General features: G+C 41.8%; 1 protein-coding gene across 1 annotated transcript in view; it reads left to right on the top strand.

Moving 5' to 3' along the window:
- The window catches only part of LOC126483950 (monocarboxylate transporter 12-B-like), a 90,214-nt gene that overhangs the window by 47,226 nt on the left and 25,903 nt on the right, over positions 1-17,085 (top strand). Inside the window, exon 6 of the mRNA XM_050107238.1 lies at positions 8,814-9,125. Within this exon, the coding sequence (XP_049963195.1) occupies positions 8,814-9,125 (312 nt within the window). The remainder of the gene's footprint in view (positions 1-8,813; positions 9,126-17,085) is intronic.

The raw sequence follows: 17,085 nt of genomic DNA, 5'->3' as shown, positions 1-17,085 counted from the left end.
GTCCTCTGGAAAATCGCTTTCGAGGCCACGACCGTTAATAGCAAAGCATGGCCTTCTTTGCCTCCTCTGACTTTTATCTGCAACGTTTTGCTGTATGTCACGATTTATTTTCCACTATGAATTATAATGGCCCATATATACACATATATATTGAACATTAGAGAAGAGCGGCAAATTTTACATATAAAATGGTCTTAAAAAGTATCGAATATTATGGGAGGTGGTAGTAACGACCAAAACCGAAATCCCAATAAACATGGGTCCGATAACGCGTTCTTTCATAAAACTGTAGCCTTGTCCCAAGTGGTGATTTAGGTGCCCCTATCGAAATTATCTGATGCATTACAACAAACGTGTGAAGTCGTCATAAGGTTGACCTTCTCCTGTTTACTTAATTTATAATATTAGTTTCCAGTAAGCTCATTTTGCAAACGAAGAATGAACACACCTGAAAGGCGGTATAGGCCGTTCGCAAAACATTATTCCTTTAAATAATTTATCTACGTTGGTCTACCATGTAATTATAGTAATATGTGGTGCCTAGTGGCTGGGTGTAACTAGGAGCGAAAATAACGTTTAAATGAGGTGACAGTGAAGTAAATAATGTATTAAACAACGAAGTGACGAAGCATGTATCTAAGCTACTCGTAGTACAAATATCCTTCCAACAGAATAGCATGGTGACTCTGGTTAGGCCCTCGCCAAGCACTCACTGAAACGTGTTATCAATGGTTCGGATTCAACATTGTTCAAAAAATTTTGCATCGGTATGATGTGTTAATACGTAAGCACACAGGCCAACGATTGCCACATTCAAACAAGAAAACGTCGCTGTTATTGATACTGTGCCCTGTGCACACTGCGCTGGTATATGGCCTGAATATGGTCTCTTCCGCCAGTTGTCATGTTTTTCACAAACGAATACGTTGACATGCTTGTTATTTATGGTAAAGCAAGGAAATGTGATGTAGGCAGTACTTCTGACTAAGGAACGATATCTTGGCAGGTGACACCCGGCTGCAAAGACATTTCGCTTGTGCTGAAAGACATATAACGACAACAACTGTGATTCAAAAAGTATCATCCGTGAGATAGAGGACCGTAACACGTGGCAAAAACCCGTCTTGGATACAGCTCTTACTAATCCACACATGAGTACAAGGGCAACGTCTCAGCAGTTGAACAACATCCAGTCGCATGCACATAAATTTCAACCATACGATCTACTGTTATACGAAGAGCTCCACGGGCGGGATCTCGAAGCTCGAATGAATTTTTGTCAGTGGCTATTAGGCATTCTGGAAAATGATGCAGAATTCATATCGCGCGTCTTGCTCTCTGACGAATCGCGATTCCACAATGATTGGACCATCAGTCGCCAGAACATGCACTATTAGTGTACCGACAATCCTCGCTCGATGCAACAGGTAGCCTGCTTAGTACTATGGGGAGCGAATGCCTGGCGTGGAATCTTAGGTGATCGCTTTATTGGATCGTATTTGTTTTGAGTTCCGTTTGACTCGCGCACGATACCTGCGCTTTCTGTGTCAGGAACTTCCACTACTGCTGGAGGATGTACCATTGCAAGATTGTTTAATGATGTGGTTTCAACAAGATAGTGCTCCACCACATTCGACTTCACCCGTTCGTAACCATTTGAACGAGGAACTTCTAGGGATATGGATAAGAAGAGGAACACCTGTGGCTTGGTCTGTCAGATAGCCTGATCTGACACCATCGGCTTTTTTCCTATTGTCCGCCTGCTAAGCTGACTGGTAACGTGTGTACCTTCCATGCAGCAGGTCTGGGTTCGATTCCCGGTTGGGTTGGGGATTTTCTCCGCTTTTGGACTGGGTGTTGTCCTGTCCTTCTCATCGTCACCGACGCTCAAGTAGCCCAATGTGGCGTCACCTGAAATAAGACTTGCACAATCCGCACCATTATTTCATTACTTTTTCCTGTTGGGGTATTTGAGACACGTAGCTTACAATCAGGTGCCGGAAAATTCCGACCACCTCCGGCACCTCATCACGGAAACTTACAGGTCAGTAGTACCGCGAATGCTTCGGTGCGCGAAAAGATGTATGCAGTATTGTACCCAGATGTGTGTAAACCAAAACGGTCATCACTTGAGCATCTGCTGATATGATAAAATAAGTACAGTTTTATACTCCTTATTTCTCTTTCATATTTGTCCGGCCTGCTGTCAAATAGGCCCTTCTTATGGCACGTCCGTTCATATAGAGTTTGCGTAAAAAGATATTTCACGTACATTGCGTGCGTAATGTAAAACCAAACAAATGTAAATGATTCGAACGCCGCACCTTACACGCAAGACTTGTCCGCAACTTTCGGTCCGTACTTACCCAATACGCTGCTGTTCACTGCAACATAACTGTTGCAGAGTATAGCATGTTTAAGTAAGTCTTAACGTGATCACAATGTCACCTCAGTGTTTCATCGGCGTTTCAATGTCTAATTATCTAGACAGCACTCTCATCATTTCCATTGTTTAACAATATTATAACAATAAGGCGTTCTATTACGGTGACGCGGTAAATCTAAGATATCTGTGTTTGCTGAACATACCAGACGGACAGATGTTTTTGGGTCAGATATAAAACTGAGGGCTGCATCACCTTGTATATGACAAGAGTGGAAATGTCAAACATTCTAAATTCCATATTTGATATCAGTCTGGAGAACCTTGCTTGAATCCAAAAAATTGATAAGGCATTCTGATACCGTAGAAATATGCTGATCACCTCATCAATACAGATATAATGAGACAAATTAGAAAATAAACCTTTAATTATTGATTCCCGTTCTCTGCGAAATAATTATGAACTAACTTAGAAAATAAATCTTTCAATATTGATTTCTCTTTTCTTCTAGCGACCAGATGTTTTTAAGTTTACTCTAGAACTTCCAGTGCTGTTGAGGAAGAAATGTCAACACCGTCAACAGGTCTACATAATCATCGGGTCTTCCTGTTTCGTAACAGATAAAAATGGCTGGTCCTTGAGATGAAGTACGGCATGGCATACAGCAGCCTTGGTCTTTCCTCCTTTGAAGACAATGAGTTTTTCCATTATTCTGTTTCAGAGTAAGAATTTTTTGTAGCTGTTTGAGATGGATAAGTATGAGACACACTGATCACACTTTATTTCTAGACCTTACATGCGTGCATTAACAACAACGTCTCAGCACCGGTTTCAAATCAAAGAATGCCTTGCTTGCATTTCTTCTACCATGCATTTCTGGTTATATGTTTGAAACATTGTCGCCGTGTTTTGGCATTAGGAACAAATTTAGAACGATTCTAGGGACATACAGCAGAGCAGAATAATGAGAACACAGAAGCCCTGAAAGCGCGTCTTGCAAAAAAAAAAAAAAAAAAAAAAAAAAAAAGAACAAGAAAAACTTAAAACGTTTGAACTTCTACTCTTCCTCCGTAGCCGAGATCGCTAACACACGCCAGTGCAGTGGGGCTCTCTTACCAAGTAGCCGTTTCGAATCTTAATAGTGGAAGAAGTTTTCGCAATATTTATCCGGCAAGTGAAGGGCAGGTGGAAGCGTACACTTCCCGATCAAAAGACTGTGCGCCAGTGTCCTGGGTTAATTTCCAAATGTCTCAGTAATGTGCCATGTACTGCTTTACCTGAGGCTCCCAAAGTCAGTTTTCGCAAACCTGCTTCCCAATGCAGTTTCTGATTTTTCTTTTAAATACTTCAATATTGATATTGTAAATCCAGTTCTAGCTGCCAGATTTTCTCTTCCACAATAAATTTGAACTTCATTTAAACGCTTACCCGATTTTAAAATTCTTGGGTTGTCAGGTTCCGTCTCGTTTCTATAAACCATGTTATTTGGACGGAGTGACTCTTTGTGCAGCGAAGGAAAAGAGATATTAGCCTGAGGAAGGACTTATGTATGTCATGTATTGAACTGAAGCGAAACAGTCATCGTCCTGACCAAATGGATGACATGAACAACTGATTTCTCAAGGTCATTCATGTTACCAAAATCGATCCAAGTCCGTAGCTATGAACATTACACCGAAAAACTGTTCCTGAAATTTGGTTTTCCTCCTAGTGTCCGTCGGACAAAGCCATTAAGCATTGCAATCACCTTGGTGCTACCCCGCATTCACAGCAACATAATCACTTCGTCAGACTGTAAATAACTCATCAACTGCGTCCACGCGACACACATGTGGAATCAGCAAACGAACCCCAGTAGGTCCTTGCCCAGGATGGAAATGTGGTATTTTCTCGTGGTCTGTTCCTCAGACTAGGGCTGACTTTACCTTTGAATCTCAGATGGGGATCGAAATGAATACCAGTGTAAACATTATGAATTGTTTACTCTGTTTGAGCCAAATCTTTAGGATCAAGATTATACAGACGTCAGAGGAATAAAAAATTTAGTTCTTTGAAATCTTAAAAGAACAGTACTAGTGGTGTAAGTGTTTGTAACCTGTTCTCGTACCATAGAAAAGAACTGCCTGCGACAACGACGCTGATTTAAATACTTTGAAGAACCGTACGCAATCGCTAGAGATGCTTCCATGGTGTATTTTACTATGGTTTACAGTTCGTGACTGATTTTCGAAGGAGGAGCGCCACTTTCTATGCAGACTTGCAGATATACGTTTATTGGACGGCGCGGCAGGGTGCGCTGCCAAGAAAGCCAAAAGGAAGAACAATGAGAAGTTTCGCACTTGCCGTCATCCTGTTTCAAAAATATTAATAATGACTGCTGTGGATGGAAATTTACAATAATCTGGGATCTTCAAGTCACAGAGATAAGTCAAAGATTATCGGCAAAGAGCTAATCCAGCAGTAGAATCGTATCATGTGAAGGAGACTTATCAAGAAACATCCATCAATTAAACTGTGAAATGCACATTTCGAAGAATAAATATGGAGAGTCTATCGAGTCATGTCGTCACCGTGCAGTTTAAAGTAGTGTATTCGACTCATTAAAGCGTAAAATGTATCTGTTTCTTTGTAGTAATGTTATGTAGCTGAAAAGTTGTCAATAACAATGGAGAGCTCCTATTATTCAGGCAACTCGCTTGCGTTTAGAAAGGGAATAATCCGTTCTCATAAACACATATCAAACTATTTATCCCTGTTCTAAATGGTGTTTCTGTTCACTAAGAACAAGACGTCTTTAGTTACCTGATCGTTAAAACATGATAATTCCAATATTAATGTGTGTGATCTTGGGCACTAATAACCTCTTATTTTATTCCACCAGTCAAACACCTGGACTGCACTAATTCCGAGTGTTTCCTCCAATTACCATTTAATTATTGAGACTATCACAGGAAGAAAACGAATAACAAACACACACACTCGTATCACTTATACTCTCTCTGTCGAGAAAAACAAGTAAGACAATGACAATAACAATAACAATAATAGCAGTGAACTACTGCATGAAATAAAATTTATTAAATACTGTGGACATAAGCTTTTTTGTTATGAGACAAGTTCTCCGTCAGTTCTTCATGCAACTGAAGGATCAGTGAAGTTTTTAACGGAATTGCACTCTCTTATAAAATTCTAACGTATGTCACCCTTTTCATTAATTATATTATATATGACGACGGTAAATGCATGCGAGTAATCAGCTACGTCACATCAGAAAGCTTCATCAAATGTTTAAACTGTGATACTATGTACACGTTGCTGTTGAATGTTATGATACAGTGAAGTTGAAACCATTCGCGAGGTTCAAAAAGAAATGCGTTACTAAATAATTTATTGTAATTTCCTGCTGCTACACAAATGTTTCGTTTCCCACTAGGGTCAAAGACGCTTTTACGATCCTTGCAAACTACTGTCGGTTATACACTTGAGAAAATTTCGTACATTTTATTTCCTACGACGCAGTTGGTTTGTTGTAATTGCCTTCTACAGAGATGTAATTGCAGTGTAGCTGCAAAGACGTACCTTCATGCTGCGCCTGCGTTGGGAGTCAGTTCTCTGACGTAGATAGCAATAATCTTTGCGTCTTCTGCTGGACCAGGAAAGATGGCGGTCGACCACAACGGCGAATTACTTCTTACTGTGTTGTTGATACCGTATGAAACACGAGTTTTGACCAACCGCACTATGAGAACTTTACGTTCATTCGATCACGATTCAGATTTCTGAAGCAAGAAGAAGCATCGATATGCAACTGAAACACTATAAATCTGTACACAGAACGTATACGCCCCCTTCCACTTCATCTTCCCGGGACAAGCATATTTATTCAGACTTTCGTAACAAATAAAACTTGAAAATGATCCATACAATTTCGATTCTGATGTTAGTCTGCTGTTACCGTGCACTTAATCGTTGATCGTTCGTTTCTTCTGTTGCCCTGTACCACAGTTCGGAAAGTCACAGTTTATGGTTCAACACCGTTCGAAGTAGCTTCACTTAAGTCCACACACTTCAGCCGGTCCTTTTACTAAAGGTTTTCTTCCTCTCCGAAGTCCATATCCACGATCTAAATTACCACCCTGTCTCCTTTAATAACGGAACAATCTGCCAGGTGCTTAACGATGCATCATGCTGAATCGCGTTTCCAAAACTTCCAAAACGCAGTCGACAAAACACTTCCACATTCTTCTGTTCCTTGTCTTCTGAAATAGTTCCCGGTTTGTGTTAAATCCTAACTTCAAATTCCCTCACAACCTTAATAAAGGTTCCGAAATCAGCGCACACCGAGTTCACGTGCAGCCACTGCTATCTACAACGTGCACGCCAGTACTGCTACTGACTGTCTGTTGTTATACGAAGTCGTCTTTCGTTGCAGCGTATCCTACAGATGTTCTTAATATGCCTAATTGGGCTATCGCGCTACATTAAATACAGATTAGATAGGTTTGCATCACACGTGTTATACAATCATAACAGAAATTTACGCGAATACCCACAATACAGGGAATAATTTTTTTTTCAATTTGTTTGAAATTGAACGGAATGGAAGTTCTGTGTGACGACTTAGAATGACGATTTCGTACCGGATGCTACCTTCAACTACAAATCACTACCTTCTCTAGTTCTGACTCTCGAGGAATAATGGACTGCCATTCCACCATAGACATTCAGATACCTCACTGAATGTGCCCCAGCAGACTCCAAGTATCCAAAAGGCGAAGGGTGGACACAAGCCATATAAATGTCCATTAACACAGTCTAGATACTTTTGATCAGGCACTGCGTACGATGGTGGCAGCAGGGTGAGCCCACAGTCTCCTTCTACTACTGGCTCTCTAGATATACCCAAAGTATTTTCGTGATAACTACGCTATCTTCCATGACTTCCCATTTATGTTCCCCGAGCATTTTTGTTACATTTTCGTAAGGGCTACACCAAACTGTTACGATCCTAGATGCGTAACTTCATAAGGAATGCAAATGCTACAACTATGTAACAGAATCATTAGTGTATTGGATGCGATTTCTTTTGCAGATGCCTTGCAGTTTTCTAGAACCCTTCGGACACATCGTTCTATTCGCATTCCCTAATACTGAATTTACGTCTTCGTCACGTTTTATATCGCTTCTTAGTATTAACCCTTAACACTTCAGCGATGCGGATTGCGCAAGAAGCACACCATTAATCGGATACTATGGGCAAATTTCTCTGTGTTGTGGCATTAACTTGCAACCAACCACTTTAAAAGAGGACTTCTATTCATTATGTGAAACGGAAGTTTTCTCCAAGTTATTCTGCATTTCATTGCGATCGTTCAACAACGGTACTTTCCTGTTGATCGTAGCATCATCAGTGAAAAATATGATGGTGCTGCAGATCCTCTCAGTGAAAAGGTTTTTTTTATATGATGAGAATATGAAACGTGGTTATACTTTTCCTTGGGGCAGATCTGACATTAGTTTCGTTACTATTGAATGTTCGACGTCTTCTTTAACGTAATGGGTTTTATTAGTCAAGTATTCACCGAACCAGTCACTTATCTGTGGTGATACTCTATATGATCCTATCGTGGATAGTGGTCAGCCATGTGGGAGAGACTTGCTGTGGGATACGCAAAAAAACTGTAGTGAATGAATGACTTTCTTATAGTCATTTTTTAGTTTTTTGCGGAATTACAATGTGTCACAGGGTTGTGGCCTTTATGGAACTGTTTCTAATGTGGGATGCAAAGAACGACAGTTAAAGTGGAGGACTCTTAGAACCTGAAATTATTGTTTGCGTTGTCAAGGAATCGCAGCCTTTTCACGGGTCATTGTGGTTTGACCGAACTCAACCTACTATGATAAATCAAAAAGCGTAATAAAGGGTGAACAACAACAACAACACAAAACTATCTGCTCGTGGTTGCAGAACTGCATCCATTTCGATCGCATGTTGCGTTCTTGATGAAACTGGCCCTATTGTGGGACGTTCAAAAAGCGTTATAACGAAAGAAAAACCTGTAGAATCTGTAACAGTCTGTTTGGTTGTTGCATAGTTGCAACCGTTTGATAGTGCGTGGCGGCGTTGAAGGACCTGAACCTACTGTGCTGTATCCGAAAGTGTAGTAGCGTATGGGAAACGTACAGAATATCAGACTGTTGATCGTTGCAGAATTATAATCGTTTTGGTATTTCAGGACCTACTGTGGGTTGTCCAAAGGCTCTGTAATGATTTGCAGAATCTGAATCTATCTTTCGCTTTGTTACAGAATCACAATTACGGAAGGGGGTTGGTGGACTTGATGGACTAGGCTCTACAGCAAGACATGTATGGCGGAGTAAAGCATCGAAAACTCGCTGAATCTGACAGTATCTTTTGTGCTGTTGTAGAGCCGCAGCCGATCTGGCGGCGTGTGGTCGCCTTCATGGACCTGGACCTGCTGCGGAACCGGGTGTACCTGAACGTGCTGCTGGGTACGGCGTGCATGATGACGTCGACGGTGAACTACTCGCTGCTGCTGCCGTTCTACCTGCAGCGCCACGTGGGTCTGTCGATGACCGACACGGCGCTCTGCCTCACCATGATGGCCGCCGGCGACTTCGTGTCGCGTCTCACCGTGCCTCCCATCACGGACCGCATCAAGGCCAGAGCGCGGTACACCTTCTTCCTCGGAGCCTGCTTCATGGCCCTCACGCGATCAGGTGAGTGTACGAACAACCAGCAAGTCCCAACACATGTCCTTCACTTGTTGGAGTGTGAGGCATGTTATCACCGAAAATGCTGTTCCGATGGGATTCAGTTTTTCCACTCCCTTTCATCACTACTCACATCGTGTCGTAAAGCACGAAATGGGGCTAGATGAGTTTCCACTACACCAATCTCGTGGCAACTAAATCACTGGCACACTGGCGTGAATTGATGTTCGGCTTCACAAAAAACTTACGGGTTGATAGGCCATGATCGAAGCATAAAACTTTAGCCTAACGTTTCATCTCCAACTGCGAGGGACATCTTCAGAAACAAAACTGCGAACTTCAACCAGAATTCGAGGGAGCGCCGAATATATAGGCAATACTGAGGCCACTACACTCCATCACATGACGTCGGCTACAAGAAGAATAGTAATGCCGACATTCTCGACTGAAAATCATCGATCGCCATTTTTATGGTGCTATGGTGGCGCCCAAATTTTATCTAATTCAGCACCTTACTCTTTTCTGTAAAATTATTCCACTGTCTATTAATTTCAATAGTCCCCGTACATACGAGTGCATGATAATGTGATGTATTCAGTATGACGCTCGTCTGACTGCATTTTATTTCGTGATTACCTTCTTCGTAAAAATTTTCCTCTACGTCCGATTTATCCATATGTCCCAGATGGAAATTCCTCTTCTGTTCGAGCATACGAGTGTTAACACATCTTTTCGTGGTACCTATGCAAACCATTTCACAACTACAGGGTATTTTATATACACCCGATGTAGTCAAACGATGTCATATGTCTTTTTTAAAAAGATTTTTCTGTTCGTGGTGGGTCAGAAGACAGTTTCCACGCCTTACTTACTCAACCCTTTCCCAATTCGATCTGTAATCTTCCTAATGAACGCAAGAAAACCTTTCTCTTTGGGAAGCAGTTGCTCCACGTTGATCTTGATTCTCTCGTTTGGGCGATGCGCTCGATCTATCTCTTTGTTGGAATAACGATTCTTCTTGAATGTCGACGGTAGATGTTCAAGTGTACCGAGGTCTTAAATATACATCTTTTTTGTCTGGGATGATAGAATTTTTATGTTACGCGTAGACTTCCTTGGACATCTGTGGTCGACACTTCTCGATTTGGATGTCAACGTTGCACTGTGAGAATGATGATCATTACTTTCGATCAAGAATGTTGCCATTACCACACATAATATCGTAGCCGACATAATGTGATGGACTGTTGTGCCCTCTACACTGTCTACGCATTCGGCGCTTCCTCTAGTTTTGGTTGAAGTTTGCCGCTTTACCTCTGAAGATGTCTCCCGCACTCGGAGATGGAACGTTAGGGGAATTTTTTTTATGCAATGACCACAGCCAATCAGCCCGAAAACTTTAAGGAAAGACAGTACCGGCCCTGGAAACTTACACTGATTGACGTTCGGTTGTTGTGCTTTCGGCCATCAGCTGTTTGGACAGTGTGGTATATGAGCTTTTTTCCATTTAGTTTCTAGGATGCAGAGCTGCAAGGGGCTATGGACTCGAAAGTATTGCACGCAAAGCTCATTCATTTTCTTTCCAGTGCTCTCGGGTGTCCAGGCGGATGCGAAATTTTTTAAATCAAGCAGTATTGAAGTGATGCAGTAAAGAAACTGCCAGAAAATTTCCTAAACTGATTGTCAATGCCTCTCATAGCCTCCAAGTATCCACTGTCTACTTATTTATATTCTCACCCAATGTACCATCTATATGAAGATGGTATCTATACTTTTGGACACGTCAGAAAGAACAGATACCATTGGTGATCTTGCAGCTCTCGAAGAATGAAATTTAAATGAAATCGAGACCATTAGCTTCTTACAGGCGTTGATAAATATCAACAGGAACAGTTGAAAATATGTGTCCCGATCGTGACTCGAACCCTGGATCTCCTGCCTGCATAGCAGACGCTCTATCCGACTGAGTCATCGAGGACACAGAAGGTAGTGCGAGTGCAGGGACTTATCTCTGGCATGCTCCCCGTGAGACACACATTTACAACTTCTTGTTCATACACTACATTTGTAGTGCCCCTCCCCACTATACTCATTACTCGTGGTAGTCAATCTATCGATTCCCGTAAGAGTTTACCAATGTGAGTGCATCCGCACTGAAGAAGATCATTGGCCGGTAAGCCTTATCTGTATGAAGATGATATCTGTTCTTTCGGACATGTCCCTGCTCAAACTCTTACGGAGTTAGTTAGACGGAGTTAGTTAATCAACGGAGATACTGCAGCTAATACCTTTTCTTAAATAGAATCGTATAATTTTTATAGCTGCATTTGATAGATCTTGAGAAGGCAATTACAGTTATATAGAGTTCGTTAATGTTCACGTTCAAAACAGTCGTAAAAAAATTCGAGACATGTCCTACAGTGCAAGAGCACATGACCGGAAATGACATTTGCGGTGCAAACACTGTCAAGTAGGCGTCTCGAACTAGGCTGGGTAGTTGTATACCGTAAAGGTTGGCCTGAGCTTCGAGAATAAAGATTTATTTACCCTTCAACCAACTTACGACCTAGATGCAAGTTCACCTACGAATGTTAGATATGCAAACAGGACATGAGCTAGAATCTAGGGTATCACAAAGGGCTTAGGAAAACTATTTCACATTTTTGTATCCTCCCAGATTTACGTGAGCTGAATGAAAGAAATAAACCGTTCGTTTTTCTAAAATAAATAGGTTTTGCACGCCGCAAAAAGCAACATCTGTATATTAGAAGGAAGATTTCACCTATTTTTTCCTGTGTGTGGCTGTGTGCTTCTTAGAGGTAAAATACATGCTGTCGGACAACTGTCTATACCTACACTGCACTAAATTGTATCATATGGGGTACCTTCATTGAACTAGGCGCTTTATTAAAAATAATTTGGTCACCACCTGTACACCGCAAAATAAAGAGACCTCGTTTCATGCTGAACGTAAGCGCGTAAAGACACAGTTTTCAGCTACGTGTAGTAAATGTTGGCGACTTATTTGACATTGCAATACAATTTCGTGCACACGTAAAAGAATACACAAATTGCTAACAATGATTTGGTAACCACACAAATCACATAACATAAATTTTGTCTTAAAAAATAGCTTTATCCTTTATTTAAGCTTGTATTGAAACTGTTGACGATGGATTCGAAGTCACATTTGCAATCGCCGTTCGAAAGCACGATTAACAGATGTAATTACAGTAGATGACATGGTAGAGCATGCACTGGCGATTCGACAACACATATAGTCTCGCGTAGTTGGGGCTTCGCCATAGACTGCATCTTTGAGTGCTCCCCAAAGAAAGAAATCAAGATGAGACAAATCGGGTGACCTCACAGGCCATTTCAAAACAGAATTTAGCCCTATCCAACATCCAGGAAAGTTGTCGCTCAGTATTTGCGTTGCAAAACAGGACGAATGAGCTGGACAACCGTGTTGTTGCAGCCAAATATACAGTCGAATATCGAGTGTATCTCTTCTAGAAGAACCAGAAGAATATTCATCAAAAAGTGTGCGTAAGAATGTCCATTTGGAACCCCTGAGATGAAGTGAGGTCCCACAATGTAGCTTCCTATGATGCCGCACCATATGTTTACGCTCCACGGTCGTTGATGTTGCGCCTGACGAAGGCATTGTGGATTTTCAGCTGCCCAGTAGCGCACGTTATCCACATTTACGTTAGTGTGGTTAATAAACGTTGCTTCATCGGCAAAGAGCACACGCTGGAAAAACGTAGGATCATCTCTGTTTCTGAAGGGCAAACCGACGAAATTCTGTACGACATTCGAAATCACGGTCGTCAAGTGCTTGATGTAGTGACAGATGATAGGGATGGAAATTCTGTCGATGCGGGGTGCGAAAGACACTCTGATTCCTCATTCCTTGGCAATACGTCTCGAACCATGGTGTGGATTCCTAAGAGTCGTAGCCGGAACAGCTTCTTCGTGGCCTCTGTCAGTTGCAGTCTTCTTTCTTGCCCTGTTGGTGACGTTCAGGCAGGCTGTCCGCAATAGCGTCTAAATAGTTCGTTCAATTGCCTGGCGCGTCGGACATAGGCGATCGGGATAGGTAGCCCTATATAGCTATTCTGCTTTTACGTCGTTCCTTTTACATTCACCACATAAAAGTAGTATAGACGGCCGCTGTGGCCGAGCGGTTCTAGGTGCTTCAGTCCAGAGCCGCGCTGCTGCTACGGTCGCAGGTTCGAAGCCTGCCTCGGGCATCGATGTGTGTGATGTCCTTAGGTTAGTTAGGTTTAAGAAGTTCTAAGTGTAGGGGACTGATGACCTCAGATGTTAAGTCCCATAGCGCTAAGAGCCATTTGAACGATAAAAGTAGTATATCCGACTTCTCCTCATCTGTGTACACGTCTCCAACCAAACATATGTTGAAGCAGAAATGAGCGGTCTGCAGTGCAGACAGGGAAAGAGGCAAATGTGTTGACATTCTGACACAGTGTAGCACCAGAGCTCTGCTTGGCGGTATTTGGACCGCTAATGCCGATTCCGAGCACCGCGCTCTCCAATACTAGGACATGCTTCGAATTTTTTTTACGAAAGGTATGAACGTCAACGTTGACAAATGCTAAATCACCGTAATTGTGTTGTCAAGAACTAGCGAATGCAGTTATAAAAAGTGTACGTTACCACTTAAAGAAACATACTTGGTTCAGTATCTCCGTTGGTACAAAACCATTAACGAAACAAAAGATATGTTCCTCTCGACGCTTTAACATTTGCCGAAAACCACGTTTCGATATGAATAACCTTAACAACGTATTACTCAAAAATGGTTCAAATGGCTCTGAGCACTATGGGACTTAACTACTGAGGTCATCAGTCCCCTAGAACTTAGAACTACTTAAACCTAACTAACCTAAGGACATCACACACATCCATGCCCGAGGCAGGATTCGAACCTGCGACCGTAGCGGTCACGCGGTTCCAAACTGACGCGCTTAGAACCGCACGGCCACACCGGCCGGCTACGTATTACTCACCCTCTATTTATGTAGAGGAGGTGGAGATAGAGAGAGGGGACAAGAGGATATACAGAATTCAATCTTGTGTCAAAATTGCAAACCAATCGGTCAAGAACCTTCTGAGATACACGATTTTGAAAAAAAACGAACATTTACATTCTGATTTACACTGAAGAGCCAAAGAAACTGGTACATCTGCCTAATATAGTGTAGGGTCCCCGCGAGCAAGTAGTAGTGCCGCAACATGACGTGGCAAGGACTCGACTAATCTCTGAAGTAGTGCTGGAGGGAATCCTGTTTGGCTCTCCATAAATCCGTAATAGTACAAGGGGGTGGAGGGACCTTCTGAAGTGCACATTTCAAGGGGTCCCAGATATGCTCAATAATGTTCAAGTCTGGAGAGTTTGGTGGCCAGTGGAAGTGTTTAAACTCAGAAGAGTTCCTGGAGCCATTCTGCATCAGTTCAGGACGTGTGAGGTATCGCATTGTCTTGCTGGAATTGCCCAACTCTGTCGGAATACACAATGGACATGAATGGATGCAGGTGACCAGACAGGATACTTACGTACGTGTCACTTATCAGAGTCGTATCTAGACGTAACAGGGGTCCCATATCACTCCACCTGCACTCTCCTCACACCGTTGCAGAGCCTCCACCAGCTTGAACGGTTCCCTGCTGAAATACAGAGTCAATGGATTCATGAGGTTGTCTCCATAACCGTACACTTCCATCCGCTCAACACAATTTTAAACGAGTCATCTGACCAGTCATCAATAGTCCAATGTCGGTGTTGACGGGCGCAGGCGAAGCGTAAAGCTTTGTGTCGTGCAGTCATCAAGAGTACAAGAGTGGCCCTTAGGCTCCTAAAGCCCGTATGATGATTCGTTGAATGGTTCGTACGCTGACATTTGTTGATGGCCCAGCATTGAAATCTGCTGCAACTTGCGGCAGGGTTGCACTTTTGTCATGTTGAACGATTCTCTTCATTCGTCGTTGGTCCCGTCCTTGCAGGCCGCATCGATGTTGGAGATTTGGAGTTTTACCGCATTCCTGGTATTCACGGTATACTCGTGAAATGGTCGTCCGGGAAAATCCCCACTTCGTCTCTTCCTCGGAGATGCTGAGTTCTATCGCTCGTGCCCCGGTATAACACCACGTTCAAACTCACTTAAATCTTGGTAACCTGCCATTGTAGCAGCAGTAACCGACCTGCCGTATTCTGCTTGTTTACACATCTCTGTATTTGAATACACATGCCTATACCAATTTCTGTGGCGCTTTGATGTGTATAGATACACAACCGTAAAACTACAGATGCCAGCTACTTCCGAGATCAACACTTCAGCTAACACTCAACGTCTCCTATGCCACACATATAAGATCACTGGATAAGATATCAGTAACACTGCTGTAATTGGAATTCAGTTGATCGTGTAGAGTTGACCAACCATCACAGACGTTAGTCATAACACTGAAGTGATCTCACTGTGCCAGTTGGTGTGACGGAATCTCCACAGTAAGATGGGTCGAAATAGAAACGTAACCGAATGGTAGAAAGGTGGCAGTGGTAAGTTTGTATGGGAGCAAACTGCTGAGGTCAGCGGTCCCTAGGCTTCCACATAACTTAATTAAACTACCCTTAGACTGCGCGTTTACCCAGCGCGGTATGGTAGAAAGGAAACATCGTGTTTGCTCGTCCCATGACCACATCACGACTGAAGTTGCCGCAGTTGGCTGTGTTCCAACGCCTACTCTCATTGTGTCGACAAAGAATGGTGTAACAGTCATAGCCACCTAATACGTAGTAAGCACAGTGATCTTCTCATTTTGCAGTCAACCATTTTGAGTGGTGGACGTCAAAAATGTCAAAATGTTTTATGTTATCAACCTGTTTTGTATTTAAATTACCATACCATATGCTGCATCGTATTTAAAAATATGAAAAATACCCCTTACTCACAAAAGTATGTAGTTATTATGGTATGTCCAGATTGTAGTATTTCTTCACTAAAAATTGTTTATAAATGATGAAAAGAGATGTATTTTATAAAACTGTTATAAATTTGTTTTTGGTCCCATATAATTGACACTGCACGTGGTTTAAACAAAACTCATTAAAGTCTCCAAAATCTATAAAAAATCGCTGAATAAAGTAACATAAGAAAAATAAAGTTTTCGATGTTATTTGCAGGGATAATAATTATTACAACTGGACAGTACAAAAACAGTCTGCCTAATGTCTGCAGTTCTTTATCACCTAACACTTGTGTTTTAAAGCAGAGTACATTTTACTATAGCATGGAAGTGCCTTAGATGGTTTTATCCTCCAATATGAAAACAATTTAGGTCTTTTGTTGAGTACCATATTCAGCAATCATGCTATAAAACCTCTTATATCATTTATTGTGACTTTCTTCCATTTTTATATGGGCTGGATATAGGCGAAAGGTAATTCGAAATAAATTGCTTAGCTGAGCGATTCGTTTTGGTGACAATTACTTGCAGTAACGTTGCAGTGAAAACTAAATTGGAATATTCAGCTGCAGAAAATTCCACTGGCGGCATATGCTTCGGTCCACGCACATCGTGAAATGCATGCAGCAGGGGCTGTAGGGTTTCAGGTGGAATCACTTCAGTACACTGTGTATTTTACAATCTGTCTTCACTTTCAGTCAGTGTACCAGAAAGAACATCACTATCACTTTATGAACCGCTGCTACTTTCACTAAAATAGTATGTTTCACAAGTATTTTTCAGTAACTCACGAACTTCATTGTTGAACACATTTTAAAAACATTGCAAAATCGAATGAAATAAACAAACTAAAAACATTAACTAAAAGAGAAACAGCACAAAAAGAATATTAAATAACCATACTGCAGAAAAATAACGACGTCAGATGAAATGAAAAATGTAAGCAAGTATTACGAAGTATCATGTCAATAAACGA

The sequence above is a fragment of the Schistocerca serialis genome, chromosome 6 (genome assembly GCF_023864345.2).
Source record: "Schistocerca serialis cubense isolate TAMUIC-IGC-003099 chromosome 6, iqSchSeri2.2, whole genome shotgun sequence".
Lineage (NCBI taxonomy): Eukaryota > Metazoa > Arthropoda > Insecta > Orthoptera > Acrididae > Schistocerca > Schistocerca serialis.
The sequence above is the reverse complement of the archived record's forward strand: the minus strand, read 5'-3'. Positions and strand labels throughout refer to the sequence as shown.